Genomic DNA, 16,148 nt, shown 5'->3' on the forward strand with positions numbered 1-16,148 from the left:
TCAAACATTAGATTTAATTCCATAATACGCAAGATTTTGATCTTTCGCCTTCTTTTTCTGTCTTTTTATCCTGTTTTGTACAGCTTTAATATGTTTAATTTCTTCAAAATCTGCTGTTCCATATTTAATAAATAGAGGGTCTTTGACGACAACTTCACTTACTCCAACTAGTGTTAAAAGACCATTTTCATCTCTTTCATATATTGGTTTTTGAAGTAATGAGTCATCCACAGGAGGTATACGATTACGTCGAGAACGGCGAACATTCAAAAATTGTATTTGATCTTCATTAGGTTTAGTAACCTTAGGTCTTCTAACAACAAGAACTTTTTGCTGTTGTTTTTTACCTCTAACTATCACATGTTTACCTGTCTTTTTAGAAATATTTTCCTCATTAGCAACACTTTCATCAATAAGAATGGGAAACTCTGAATATCCTTCACTAGCAAATGATTTTGGCGAAGACATTACACTTTCATTGGCAGAATTATTAAGTTTATTAAAAGATTTTGATATTTTTCTACTATTTCTTTTAAAAAAAGGTGTCTCTGTTTGGAAAACAGAATCATTTGTATTTATAATAGATTTCATATTGTTAATTCTTTTAGATCTGCGTACCTCTTTTCGACTATTATCCTCTTCTTCAACTTCTTGAGAGCTCATAATAGATTGCGATGACAATGTCGATTTTGAATAGTCTGTTTTTTTTAAAACTAGACTCTTATCATTTTCAAACAAATCTTTGTCACCAGTATCATTATTTACAACAATCTTTTTTTCACGCTGTTCCTGAATTTTTCTAAAAGCAACTTTAGGATCATCATTAGAATAGCCGCTAATGTCAAGATTTCTTTTAGTTTTAATTCTAATTGGTTTAGGTAACAAACGTGTGTCGATTGAATTTATAGAAACACTTCGTAAACTTCTTCTTCTCGTACTCATTGTTAGTTGAGAAGCTTCAGAACTATTTTCATCAAAATTATTTTTAGGAACAATGGGCCCTTTTGGTACAATATAATCAGTTGAATTTAAAGAAGTTCTGCCTAGAAATCTTATTTTCGGCTTAGTTAACATTTCATACTCTTCTACTGTAGAGAATTCAAGTGTATCGTCTATAGTTCTACCACGCCATTTTGATTCCTTTGAAGTAGTAGGAATATCAATAAATTCTTTGAAATCATGGTTTTGTTTCAATTTCATGGAAGGTAATTCAGTTTGTAGTAATGACTCTTCTTCGATGGTATTTGCATCTGGTAATTTCTTAGTCCCACTAACATTTTTTACGTTTTTAGCATTAGTTGAAAGTTTACTGGTAACAGAAATTGTAGATTCACGTGTACTATCTAATGTTCTACCACGCCATCTAGATTTTTTCGAAGCATTACTAGTATCGACAAATTCATTGAAATCCTGATTTTGACTTAGTCTTATAGAAGGCATTACCGTTTGACGTGATGATTCCTCCTCGATGGTAAATACATCTGATGATTTCTTAGTGTCACTAACATTCTTTATGTTTTTAGTATTAGTTGAAAACTTACTAGCAACAGAAATTGTAGATTCACGTGTACTATCTAATGTTCTACCACGCCATCTTGATTTTTTCGAGACATCACTAAAATTAGCAAATTCATTAAAATCTTGATCTTGACTTAATCTTAAAGAAGGCATTTCTGTTCGACGTGATGATTCCTCCTCAATAGTAAACACATCTGGTAATTTCTTTTTGCCTTTAACATTCTTTATGTTTTTAGTATTAGTTGAAAACTCACTAGCAACAGAAATTGTAGATTCACGTGTACTATCTAATGTTCTACCACGCCATCTTGATTTTTTCGAGACATTACTAAAATCAGCAAATTCATTAAAATCTTGATCTTGACTTAATCTTAAAGAAGGCATTTCTGTTCGACGTGATGATTCCTCTTCAATAGTATATGAAAGTGAAGATATTTCAGAAACTTTAGGATTTTTCTTACTTTTTTTTCTAGTTGAAGAAACTTTAGTAAGAAAAGAAGTAGTCGATCCACGAGAATTATCTAGTGTTTTATTTCGTAATTTTGATCTCTGTTCGTTTCCAGGTGTATATGCAAGGTCGCAGAAATCTTGATCTTGTGCTAATCTAATTGATTGTACTTCTGTATGTTGGGATGAAGACATAAAAGAAGACAAATTTAAAGTTCTATTGAGAATGCGTGAGCTCCTTCGAAAAGTATTTTTAGAAACTTTATTATGATTATCTTGATTGACAGTGTGAGGATCTTCCTGAATAATAGATAAGTTAGATTTTTTCTTTCCTGCTTTGAGTTTCTTATTAGTTAAAATATCAGTACTTTCAAAAATTGTAGATAATGACTTTTTTTCAGAAGTTGTAGACCAATTACCTATAGAATCATTTCTACTATAACTTACTTGGAAATCTTGAAAATCTTTATCATTTGCTACATTCAAAGAAAAATTCTTCGAGCTTACGGTAGATTGGTTGTTTTTATTTGATAAAATTGTGTTAGATAAATAAGAAAACTTTCCCCCCGTATCAATCGTGTCATTAACAAAAGGAAAATCCATATTTTCTGAAATACTTTGGTTGTCAAACGCTTTGAATGTTGAATTCTGTAACATATTGATAGATGGGGCATTAGACGTTGTGTTCTCTAATTCAAAAGTATCCATTTGATTGACATTATCTGTTGAAACATAAGTTGTATCCTCAGTAACAGCAAAATCCATAAAATCATTATTCTTCAAAATGTTTATAGAACTAGCAATAGAAGAATCTTTTGACAAAATAGTTGCATCCCTAGCTATTGTTGACGTTTCAATTACATTTTCTACAGAGCTACATGCACTATCCTTACTCAATAAAGATTTTTTAGCAGCTATTTTACATTGTAAATCATTATTTTCTTCACCAACAAGACTAAGCTTTCTTTTCCGAAGACCAATTGTATCATTTTTCTTCTTGAAATTTTCCAAACCACTATCTTCACACATCTGTTGCCAGCTTCCATCACACACTTTTAATATTTTTTCTAATTCTTCTCTTGTAATTTCGGGATCAATACCAGTAGCAGCCATAAATTCTTGGATATTAGCATACTTCTGGAAAATAAATATATTATATGAAGTAAAATTTTAGTTTATGATACCTTCTTTACAACTGCCTTTCGGTCATTTTTAAAAAACTTTACAAATTTTGTTGAAAACATGATTCAATAATATTCTTGGCAAAACAACAACAATATTAATGACTAACTTTTAATAGTACGATCAGTTTGCCGCTCTTTCTACAAAGTGAAAAATATTCTTTAATAGGTTTTCTTTTGTAAAAAATAGAGCAAAAATTATAATAATACTATAACTGCAAGATGCAAGAACAAACTCTTGACTAGTGAGATTCTACTGAGTTTCAGTTAGAATCAAACCACCTTACTACTAAATGTGATTTCACAGTTAATGTTTGTAAGTACATAAATTTTGGAATAATATTAATTACATTGTCTCGAAATGAATAAAATGTAATAATTTACCGCGCAATGTCATTTTCCTTTACTGCACATTGTAATCAAGTTGTTTTTTTAAGTTCACCAATAATAGACTAATTTCTGTTTATAATATTTTTTAAAAATGTGTATTTTCAAAGTATTGAAATGTATGTTTTTGAATTGTATGTGGGATTTGTAATTTTGGATGATAATGATACTTGGTTCACGGTCACAGGATATAAATAGTTAACAAATGGGGATCAATTCTAAAATTAGTGTGTTACTAAATTTATGCAAATTAAAAGTGAATAAAATTTATTTTTGTTTAAGGTAATTTAAATAATATAAAAAGTATGATAGATTTTTTTAAATATTTTCGTGTTTGTTTTTGACTGAAAGAATTTATAAACATGGAAAATTTTAAAACTTTTATTAAATTAAAAAAAGTATTATCTAATAATATGTCTAATTTATAAAAAGTTTTATGTAAGGCACCAATACTGAAATTAAGTTTAGGATTGTAAGTTTGCCAAAAATGAAAATAATGTATAAGTAATTATGACTGGAATTTTTTAGACAAATGGATATTTTATATAATAAGAAAAAAATATATACAATTGTTAAAATTAAGTTAATTATTTTTTATTAATTTATGAATGTAGTGTCAAACATTAAATTTAATTTCTTAGTACGCAATATTTTGATCATTCTCTTTCTTTTCTTGTCTTTTTATTTTGTTCTGCACAGCTTTCATATGTTTAATTTTTTCAAAATCTGTTGTTCCATATTTAATAAATAGAGGGTCTTTGACGACAACTTCACTTACTCCAACTAGTGTTAAAAGACCATTTTCATCTCTTTCATATATTGGTTTTTGAAGTAATAAGTCATCCACAGGAGGTATACGATTACGTCGAGAACGGCGAACATTCAAAATTTGTATTTGATCTTCATTAGGTTTAGAAACCTTGGATTTCCTAACAGCGACATCTTTATGTTGTCGTTTTTTTCCTTTCACTAATACATGATCAACCGTAATTTTGGAGATGTTTTTATGGTTAGAAATATTTTTATTAGTAAAAGTGGGAAATTTTGAATGTCTTTTACTTGTAAATGACTTTGGTGAGAGAATTATACTTACATTGAAAGAATCATCGAATTTATTAAAAGATTGTGATATTGTTCCATTACTTCTTTTAGGAGTATGATCATTTTTATTTATAATACGTTTCATAACGTTGGTCTTTTTATATCTGTTTATCTTTTTTTGATTACTTTCTTCAACTTCTTGTGAACTATAAATATTTCTTTTATTTTTAGTATGAGTTGGAAAGACATTACTGTTAGTTGAAACTGTAGATTTATGTGTGGTATTTAATGTTCTATCATGCGATTTTGATTTTCTTGAATTAATAGTACTACAAGCTAGTTCGATAAAATCTTGATTTTGACTCAATCTTAACGAATGTGATTTTGTTTGGTTTGATGATTCTTCTTCAAAAGTGCACGGAAGTGAAGATCTTTTTGAAATATTACCTTTTTTTCTCTTTTTTATTCCAGTTAAGGAAGCATTATTGAAGCAAAAAGTAGTGGGTTCACGAGTGTTGTCTAATTTTCTACCTCGCCAATTATATTTTTTTTCAATTTCAGGTGTAAATGCAAGATCACAAAAATCTTGATTTTGTAATAAATTGAAAGAATGGGAATTAAGTATGATACTTGATTCGCTACTATCTATTGCATTGTCATTATTTGTTAAAATATTATTTGCATCATCAGTAACAGAATAATCCATGTAATCAGAACTTTGTAAAATATTTATGGAGCTAACAAAAAAAGAATGTTATTTAATAAATTACATTTTGTTTAAATAGTGCAAAAATTATAATAATGTTGTAACTAAAAATTGCAAAAAAAAATCTTCATGAATGGAATTAAATTTAAATTATATTTATATTTTTGCACTATTTAATGTAAATGTATTATAAAAGTATTATGAATATGTATATTTTTTAATAACTATAATTGTGTTTTTCCAAATTAATAAAAGGCAATAATATTACCGAAGGATATAATTTTTTTTTTCTTGATGATTTAATCTAATTGTTTTTTATTTCAAGAATCTCTTCTAATTAGCTATAGTGTGTTTCTCATATTTGTGAAAACAGTTGATCTTTAATAAATAAAACGTTTTTTTTTATACTACAGAAATATTCACCTCATTAATAAAATAATTTTTTTATAAGCAATCATTATAGTCTTTTATTGTATATTTTTTTTATCCCTCTGGTGAATTATATATATCAGTAAAACATTCATATTGAAAAATAAATTTATTTTTGTTAAAAAAAAATAATTAGACAATTTCAAAACTTGTTGAATGTTTTTAAATTATTTTTTTAACTTAAATGTCAACTTTTTAATCATTTTTTCTTAAAACGGAAATTTTTAGATAATTTCTCCATAGTAAATAATTATTATTATATTAATTTTTAATGATGAGTAATTTTTAATCTGTTTTATGTTGAATAGTTTTCATTATATAACAAAAATCATCCAAAAACAATGTTAATGAAATAAATTATATTAAAAATTAAGTATGATTCAAAAATTATGTTTACATTTGAAAATGAAATCAAAATATACTTTTATATCATTATTATATTTGTATATTTTTTTTTCAATCAAATAAATTTTATTTTAACTTAAAATATTATCGTTTTTAATATGTTATTTATTAAAATAACTCTTAATTAAAAAAAAAGTAAAAAAAAAAGTGAGAAAAAATATTCTACTCAATAATGTCAATAAATTCAATCATCATATAGTTCTCACTTTCATAAAAATTTTTCCTGTCATTAATTTGTTTGTATATTGTCTTTATTAATTACACATATTCTTATTCAAGAACTTGAAAGTAAAGATTTTTTGTCACTTTCATATTATTTTAAACAAAATGTGAAAATTAATTGACAAATTTTTCATTGTAACTTTAATGAAGCATTTTTATATAATAATATTTTTATTAATTTTACAAATTTTTAATCCTATATTAACTTGTAAAATGAAATGTAGAAAAACTAGAAGTCCTGAAAATTTATGGCCAAAAATGTATAATAATTGTCATTGTATATCTGGAAAAAAGATGCGTTGTCCTGTTAGATTAAGTGTTTTGATGTTTAGAAATTTAAAAGGAAAAATTATAATACAAAAAGTAAATTTATATTATATTAATTTATATAAAAAAAATAATTATATTTATATATATATATTTAGGCTGTTGTTGATAAATGTGGAAAATTAAAAGCAAATCAAACAATTTTTAAACAAAAAGAAAAGGAGTTTTTATTGTTAAAAAATAACGAATATAGAAAAAAGAATTATAACAAATTATCAAGTAGTTGGATGAATAATATTCACAATGGATTGCGTAAAATGTTTGATAATCATATATATTTGCGTTTTGGTCGTTAAAAATTTATTCATATAATTATATATACTTAAAAGTTTATCTTTCTTATTATTAAATATATACAAGTTTTTATTTTACTTTTATAAATACTAATAAAATATTATTATTATTTTAATTAAATTTTTTTATTAATATTAGGAAATAGTATAAAAATTTACAAATAACAAAATAAATGTTTTACCAAAATCACATTTTTCATTTTTTTTTTCCTTCTCTATCTTATCATAAGATTTTTATAAAAGAGATATAATATAAAAAAATATTATTATAAAATAATATTAATAACGATTTGTTTTGTGTACATATTAAATTTTAAAGTAAATAATAAAATATACAATAATTAAAATAAAAATATATTATCCTAATTGGAAGATATAGATACTTCCTTCTTTATATCAATATCATTAGTTTCCATTACTTCACCAAAATCTGCTTCTTCTTTTATTTCACCAACATTTATCTCTGACATTGTCTCCATCATTTGTTGTTCATTTCCAACTGGACTACAACTAGTAGTTTTCCAATGAGTTCTTAAACCTGAAGGTGAAATATATGCTTTACTACAAATTTTACATTTAAATGGCCTATCATTCATATGAAGTCTTTTATGTAATTTTAAATGAACATGTTGAGTAAATTTTGCTTCACATAAATCACAACGATATGGTTTTATATTTGAATGTAATCTGAGATGAGTTTTTAAGTTAGATGTTGAACTAAAACGTTTTTCACAAACATGACATTGATGAGGTTTTTCTCCTGTATGAACAAGAAGATGTTTTTGAAGGTGAGCTAATTGTGTAAATGCTTTCGTACATATATGGCATGTAAAAGGCCTCTCACCGGTATGTGTACGAAAATGAACTTTTAAATTTGACAATTGACCAAAAGTTTTCTTACATTCTTTACATTCATAACGTGTTTTTCCATTTGATGGTGATTGCCAATATTTAAATTCACTAGTATTATTATTTTGGGATCCAACAGAAATGGAAGAATTTGTATTTTCTGATTTAATTAAATTTATTGACATTTCATTTTTTGTTATATTTGCTGTCAAGTTTGTTTGACTACTAGCTGGTAATGCTGCAACATTTAATGATGCTAATGATGGAGAAAAATTTTGATTAAATTTAAAATCTAATAATCCATTATTTTGTGTAATACTAGCAAGAGATGCAGCATTATACAATGACTGATAAGGATTTGGCAGTTGTGTTTGTCCATTAAAAGCTGTAACAGATGAACCAGCAGCTGCAGTTGCTGCAAATGGAGGTAAAACAGGATCTTCTGCTGCTGCTCTACCACCATATAATGTTGATGTTGAGGATAGTTGTTGAGGTGTTGGAAATGATAATGGCCATAATGAATTTCCAGCCGTTGCTGCAGTTGGTGGTTGAGATGCTAATGAATTAACAAATGGTTGTAATGGTGTTGATGTAACAGATTGCCTTTGAAAATTTAAACCAGTAGATGCTAATGAGATACGACGCCAATAGTCTTGTATTAAACTTGAGAATGAATTTAAATGTTGTGAATTTTTAAGAATATCAGATGATAATGTTGAGATTCCTTGATCTGGTTTCACAGCTACCGGTCGATGCACAGGATTTTGAATTACATTTGGTCTGATTACAGATGAGGCAGTTGAATTTTTTGCTAAAAAATCTGGCAGAATTGATGAGATGTTTGTTTTTGACAATGCATCAGATGATTCAGGTAAATTAGAAGAGATATTTGATATTAAAGCTCCTACATTGGCAGTTTCATTTATTTTATTTATATTTGTACACTCCATAGAAGAAGTAGTCGATGTATTTATAATTGCACTTGTTTTATTACACTCTGACTTAACTTCAGATATATGATCTTTCCAGTATTCACAAGAAGATGGAACTTTTAGACGATGTGATAAATCTTTACTATACCAAAATAATAATTCTTCATTTTTTTCAATTGTTTTGATACTATAAAAATAAATATTATTGTCATATTGACAGGCAACTAAATTTTGTAATGATTTTTCTGTAGAAAATTGAACATATTTCATCCAATTTGATTTTTTACATTCACGTGTATCTATTTCTTTAATTATTCTAGCTCCAGATTCTGAAAATACTTTCCATTGATGTTTATTAATATTTGCTATTGCTGAGGATGAGGAATGTTTTGATCCAGCTTGTGAAGCTTCAGCAGGCATTATATAACCATCTTCCATTTTTGGATATGATACTTGTCCTGTAACAGGTCCAAATCTAGCTCCTCTTGGTATTGAATCAATTGCATAAACTGCTAATGCCTAAAATAAAAAAAAAATTTTTATTTATCTATAAATATAATTCATTGATCCTTACAGTTTCATCATTTTCTGTTTTTGCCTTTATAGTTAAATTTAATGGTAATGATGCAACTGCTTTATTAACTCCATCAACACATCTTTCAATTTTTTTATCAGGAACATGAAAAACACATAAATTTGAAAAATGTTTATCACTCATTTCATTCCATTCATTTGTTCCAGGAACACCTGTAGGAATACCATTACTAATTAAATGATCTGATGATGAAGATGAAGAAACTCCAGAAGAATCTGTTGTAGCAGGTGAGACAGCTGAAGAAACTCCATAATCTGTAGTCATACTATCTATAAGTAAAATATTTTAATAATTTAAATAAAAAAAAAAAAGTCATATATGATAGTAAAAAAAGAAGTCAGAATGTGTGTGTAGTGTGTTAGAAAAAAAAATATATATATAATAATAAATTGAAAACAAAATAAGATATAAAAGCTGTTTAGGGATATTTTCATCTTTTTCAACTCTTATATTTTCCACATACTAACACTAAATATATAATAGAAATAGCCATATTATTACAAAAATATACAACAAAGCTTGTTTTTCTTTTCAAACTATATATATTGCACAATCTATATATGATTATTACAAAAAAAAAAAATAAAGTTTTCCATATTTAACACAAGCTTAATTTTTCAACTACCCCATTAGTCAAAACTACATTAAAAAACATATTATACAAATAGTTATAAGACATTAATGACCATATCAAAAGATCAGGATTGGAGTATACAAACAATATATATAATATATATATATATATTTTTTTTTGACAACAAGGAATAGGAGAACAAAATTTTTATTTTTATTTTGTAAATAGAACCAATACAATAAATATTATATTTTAATATTAATATATATTATATAATTGTATAAAAACAAATGCTAATAAACAAAAATAGAAACTTCATAAAATACATGAGACTACAAATAAAATCCCTTTTGAAATAAAATACTTCCATTTTTTTTTTTTACCATATTTAATAAATTTTGTTTATGGTCAAAAAAAAAATAATTTCAAAAAAAAAAAATTATTGTAATGATAAAAAAAAAGAGGAAACTTGTGGCATTGAAAAGAAATAGACGAAGGAAATTGGTAATGTTAGTTGCGATGGTATTAATGATATTATGAATATATATATTTTTTTATTTATCTCTTTACAAATAGCTAGTTTTTGGTTCCTTTGATTACTCTTTTTTTTATAGTCCACCATTTATAGAAGTATTATGCCTTTTTATCTTTTCATTTAACTAATAGAAAAGTTGTTTTTTGATGAGATATATTTTTTTTTCAAATAGAATAAAAATTTTTCCTCATCAATTCATTGGTATTGGAACAGGTTTATTAGTTATGTTATAAAGTATGGAACAGACATTTTTCTTTTGCTAATCTTTTTTTTCTTAAAAGGATGCTTATAGAAAAATAGTCTTTTTTTTCCAAAAAAAATTCCTCTATTAACTAATGGTAATAGTAACTATAATTTTATTATTATTTTTGTTAATCCCACTAACAACAATTAAGGCAAAAAAAATACAAGTGAGAGAATTTACTACTTTCTGTTGATAGAGAAGAAAAATAAAAAGAAAGATAAGGTGAAAAAAGGGATATGATGAAAACTAGTTTTTTTTTATGTTATTAGCTAATTGATATTAATATTAATAAAATAAATAAAAAAATCTATGATATTAAACTTACTAATATGATTAGAACCATTAACACACCAAATATCTTGATCATCATCACTAGAAATATTTATTGAGTTTTGTCGTGTATGAATTCTTTTCCTTATTTCTGGTGTTTGCCTTTCTGTTCCATTACTGTTATTATTACCATTATTAGAGGAAGATGAAATCTGAGTAGACATAACAAAAGCTGATCCTGTAGCAGCTTGATGTTCTAGATGCCCATTACCTGATAATAATGTACAATCTTCACCCATAATGAGGGATAAAATATATATATATTAACTATAAACCAGATTTATACTTGTTAATGAATAGATATAAAAATAAGAAAAAATTTTAAAAAAGTATATTATAGAAAAATGTTGAAATATTAATTTTCTTTCAAATAATAATAAATAATAAAAAAAAATTATAATAATATGTCAAAAGAAGAGTGTATATGTAGAAAAGATAAAGAGAAAATCAAATAATAAACCGATTAAGTAACTTTTGTTACGTAATATTTAAATGTCTGGAACAAAAGAAAAAAAATAATTATTATTTTTAGAAACACTTTAATATAACATTATTTATAATAAAACAATATATAAAAATTACATTAAAACAAACAGTTAAATGAAACTATATATAAAAGTTTTCAATTACTTTAAATAATAATCATTATAAATATTAAATACTAAAATAGAGAGTAAAAAAGAATAATAACAATTCTTATTTACAATAAAATAAATGATAAAGACAATGGCACGAGATTTATTTTTCAAATAGTTCCCTTTTTTGTTTTATATATATTTTATTAAACAAAAGCACCAAGGAGATGATATTAGAATCATTTTTAAAAACTGCAAATAAAACTTTTTTCATTTCCTCTATATAGTTTGATGTGAGTAGGAAAAATTTCAATCTTAATATGGGTCATGGTCGCTTTAACCTAGCCTTTTTTGGAAAATTTATTTTTATCATACTTTTTAAATATTTCTATCGTCATAATAATGAAAATAGTAATAAGGTAATTTTATTGTTATTTAAGCTATTTTTATGAATAACTTTCAAGTGTAATTTTTTCCTATATCAATAATTACCTAATATTTTATTAAAATAATTAAAAATAAAGCAATATATGATGTGAAATTTTTTAACTTATTATAAAAAATAGATAAAAAAAACAAATGAAAATATATTGTTCTATGTACTTTAAATTATATTATTTAACATTAAATAATAAATTATAGGTATTATTAAAATTAAGTAAAGACGAATTATTACAACAAATTTGTCATAATTAAAGAAAATGTAAGTAAAATTTTACTACATAAAAAGTGGTAAAGTGAAAATAACCAATTAATTAATTGGTAATGTCAATTTTTTTATAACATTTTTAAACTTAAAATATATTAAATTCTATTATAATAAAAAATATTTTAAAAAATATGTGAGAATGCTATATTTATTTATTATAAAAAAAATAATTATATATTAATATAAGAAATAAAATTTTAAAAAAGTTATAAATATTCTTATATCATTTAACAAAATGTTTTTTAATACATATAAATTAGTATAAATTTAAATAATAAAAAAAAAAATCTTTAAAAATTCTGACCTTGTCTTACTTGAGAAAAACTTCATCTACATCTAATTAATTTTGTCTTTTCATACAATAAAGGAAAGAGGTACTATGATAAAGAAAAATGATTGAATAAAAAGGTGAAAAAAAGATGTTAAATGGAGGTTGACTAAACTTTAGAAATTTTTTTTTGTTACCTTCATATAGAAGAAAATAAAAATGATTTCTATAATAATATAATAAATTTTGGGAGGTATTTAAAGTTATAAGCTAAACAATTAATATAAATAATATTTGCATATACCTGTATAGACATAATATTAATTTATAAAAAAAAAAAATAAGTTATGATAAAGAATTTTTATTGAAAGGAAAGCAAATAAAAATGATTCTTACTATTAAAATAATCTTTTTTTTTCACCTAAAAATTATTTATTTATATCACCATAAAAAGGTAATGGCAAATAAAATATAATGTACATTAATATAAATAAATTATAAATAGATATAAATGTATTATTAAAATATGATTAAGTAACAATAAATATAAACGTCAAGGTACTTCAAAAAGAAAAAAAAATCATTGATATATAAAAGGTGATTGAAAATATATCTCAATATATTTAATAGTAAAATGTTAATAAATTTTTTTTTTAATATTTATTCTTATATCAATAATATAGATCAAAATATAAGTATTGGTACGTACCAGTAATAATATAGAAATTAAAATTACCAATTTTAATATATTATCTTTTTTTTTCAAAATGTTTTTTTTTTTTAATTTCTAAAAAAAATCATTTTTATGTAATAAAAAAAAAAGAAAAGAAGACATTCCATAAAATAATAAAATATATTTTAAAAGACAAAAATGAAATTGAATAATTGTACTTTAAATGAATAATTTCCATTTGTTTATTAGAAAGAACTTTAGAAGAACAAATGTTTTAATATCTAATTAGAGTATGTTTAAAATAATCAAAAGAATAGAAATATAATAGAAATTATCATATATATATATATATATATATTAAAATACAATTTTTTTGTCATCTTTTGTCAAGGAAAATGTAATATACAACTTCGAGATATATAATATATTTAATAACATTCAAAATACTATCATCATCTGTCTATAAGGGGGATGGGTGCACTATATCAAAAAATCCGTACCACGGCATTGGCCTTGAATATTGCGCTCTTCTACACCTAAATACCTAAACTTATACTAATATATATATATATATATATAATATATTATTACTATACATCTACATATAAATATAATATAATAATACATAAATAAAATGCCTTCAAACAAAGGTGAAAAGAGGTGATGAAAAGTGATTGGGGATATAAGTTTTTTTTTTTAACAATAACTAACAATTATTATCACTACAACATTTTACCATGACTATGAAAGTAAGTATAATATACATTATACACGAATTTAACGTCATCTCGTACCTCCTTTCATTCAAGTTTCTCCATCAACGGACATATGAAAAGGAGAAAACCTTGAACTATAAATGAGGATCTTTAGAAGGCTAACACCTTTTGCAACAACTATTTTTTTATCATTTTTAATTTGACTCAAAAATTATTTTTGTGCTAGGTACGACTATTAAAACTTTATTTGTACCTAGTTCAAGGTGATTCGAGGTATTGAAAAGGAAATTATTATTTCACTAAATAGTATCTGGCAAAAAAAAAATTAATGTCTACATAAAAAAAAATTATAATAGTGAATTGATAAATCATGATAATATATGATAAATTTATTTGTAAGGGATTCTATCTAATGATACATTATTAATATATAAAGTTAATATAAATAAATTATTACCTTTTTTTGTAATTAAATAAATATAATATTTATTATATTAAAAATATATAAAATTTTATTATAGAAAAATATTCATAATTTATTAAAAATAAATCAAATATTATATAATGAAAGAGAGAAAATAATGTTAAAAAAAGTGATGATAGAGTTACTTTCCCATAAAGTAAAATTTAATTTAAAAAGCAATATTAAAAAAGAAAAAAAGACATATCAAACATATTGTTAAATGATTTATATCTTTCTTCTAATGTTAGGTATTACAAAAATATATCCAATGAAGTATTCACTTTTGGTTCGAAGTACATTTTATTGCATTAACTTTCTCTAATTTTTTTTTTTTTTATGTTTTAACATTTTGTATAAACGTTTATTAATATTTTGAAGAAATATTTATTATAATAATTTTTATAATTTTATCGTAATATATTATGAAAATAAAGTTTATATATGTAGATTATTTTATTTATTTTATATTAAAATTATAATTTTGTATTTTGTTTCTTATTTTCTAGAAAAAAAGAATGAATCATTTTTAAATTTTAACATAAAATTAAAATATATTTAAAAAAGATAATATTGTTTAATGATAGAGTAATTATATCTTTTCTAACTATTAATAGTTTTATATATATAATTTTCTATTTTATTTTCTTTCTAATATCCATGAATAAATTATTATTTTCTACCCCATACAAGGGGGTTAGGTAAAATTATAAATAATTAAATTTTATATTTTGAAATGTATACTTTTCTTATAACTACTGTCAATTGTAAATTATATTTATCTTATTTTATCTAGTAAAGTTCATTTATTAAAGTTCCAAAAAGAACCCGGCACCAAGAGCCTACTGTCATATTTTCACCTAATTTCACTTCTTTATAAAATTGGAAGAAGGTAACTATTTTATAATCATTTACCATCCTTCTTTTTATTATTATTTTCTTCTTTTTCTCTCTTTGATTTTCATACCATAACTAATTTTATATTTATAACAATACTGATAAGAAGAAATGCAAAGTTGTGCATGGTACGGCATTGATGAAGAATTATCCATGTTTCTCTCTCTATCATAAATATTATTATATACATCTATTCTATTGTATTGTTTCTTGAATTAAAATTGGAATCAACAATCACGAGAAAAGATGTAAGATAATGGAGAAAAGAAACAAATAAAAATATTACTATTTATATCTTTATTTCATTACTTTCATATCTCAAAATCCGTTACATCTTTCTCACTCCCAAATATATATATTTATTCTGTTTAGTAAACTTTTGATAATGACCTTGGCCTTGTAACTTACCTTCTCCCAAATATCTCTATTTTCCCGGCTCCATCGGAGCAAATAGTTTTCTTATCATATTTTACTTACTGATAATAATAAAGGAAAAAGAAAATTACTCTTTTCTTCTATTACTTTTAAACTTTTTAATATTTCTTAATTATCATTTTTTTTTATTTATCCAATATATTTTTAGTTATAAATTAGTATAACACCCAAAGTTTATTGAAACATTATAAAAATAAAAATAATAGTTTTTGTTAAATTTATAAAGGTGAAAAGTAAAGTGTGTTAGATGAAAAAAAATAAGCTCAAGGTAGCGGTCAAGGATTCATCTAAGTAATATCTTTAACATAATACAAATATATATGAGTATTAAAAATTAATAATCATTATAATGACAAAAAAAAATCATTAAAAAATATGTATTTAAAAAAAAATTTATTAT

General features: G+C 23.6%; 4 protein-coding genes across 4 annotated transcripts; 1 reads left to right on the forward strand and 3 right to left on the reverse strand.

Moving 5' to 3' along the window:
- Positions 1-3,209, reverse strand: SRAE_2000288300 (Hypothetical protein; the record flags this gene model as incomplete). Its single annotated transcript, XM_024654004.1, has 5 exons — positions 1-1,730; positions 1,773-1,925; positions 1,980-2,265; positions 2,413-3,102; positions 3,150-3,209. 5 exons carry the CDS (start codon positions 3,207-3,209, stop codon positions 1-3), a joined length of 2,919 nt encoding a protein of 972 aa, XP_024507425.1.
- Positions 3,210-4,170: 961 nt separating this feature from the next.
- SRAE_2000288400 (Hypothetical protein) lies at positions 4,171-5,280 on the reverse strand (the record flags this gene model as incomplete). The annotated part of the gene is made up of 1 exon (XM_024654005.1): positions 4,171-5,280. The coding sequence occupies one exon, from the start codon at positions 5,278-5,280 to the stop codon at positions 4,171-4,173; it is 1,110 nt and encodes a 369-aa protein (XP_024507426.1).
- A 1,269-nt stretch (positions 5,281-6,549) lies between these two features.
- On the forward strand, positions 6,550-6,959 carry SRAE_2000288500 (Hypothetical protein; the record flags this gene model as incomplete). Its single annotated transcript, XM_024654007.1, has 2 exons — positions 6,550-6,699; positions 6,762-6,959. The coding sequence occupies 2 exons, from the start codon at positions 6,550-6,552 to the stop codon at positions 6,957-6,959; spliced, it is 348 nt and encodes a 115-aa protein (XP_024507427.1).
- Positions 6,960-7,318: 359 nt separating this feature from the next.
- On the reverse strand, positions 7,319-11,254 carry SRAE_2000288600 (PR domain zinc finger protein 1; the record flags this gene model as incomplete). The annotated part of the gene is made up of 3 exons (XM_024654008.1): positions 7,319-9,256; positions 9,312-9,601; positions 11,011-11,254. The coding sequence occupies 3 exons, from the start codon at positions 11,252-11,254 to the stop codon at positions 7,319-7,321; spliced, it is 2,472 nt and encodes an 823-aa protein (XP_024507428.1).
- Between the last annotated feature and the right edge of the window lie 4,894 nt (positions 11,255-16,148).

This window comes from Strongyloides ratti (assembly GCF_001040885.1).
Source record: "Strongyloides ratti genome assembly S_ratti_ED321, chromosome : 2".
NCBI lineage: Eukaryota > Metazoa > Nematoda > Chromadorea > Rhabditida > Strongyloididae > Strongyloides > Strongyloides ratti.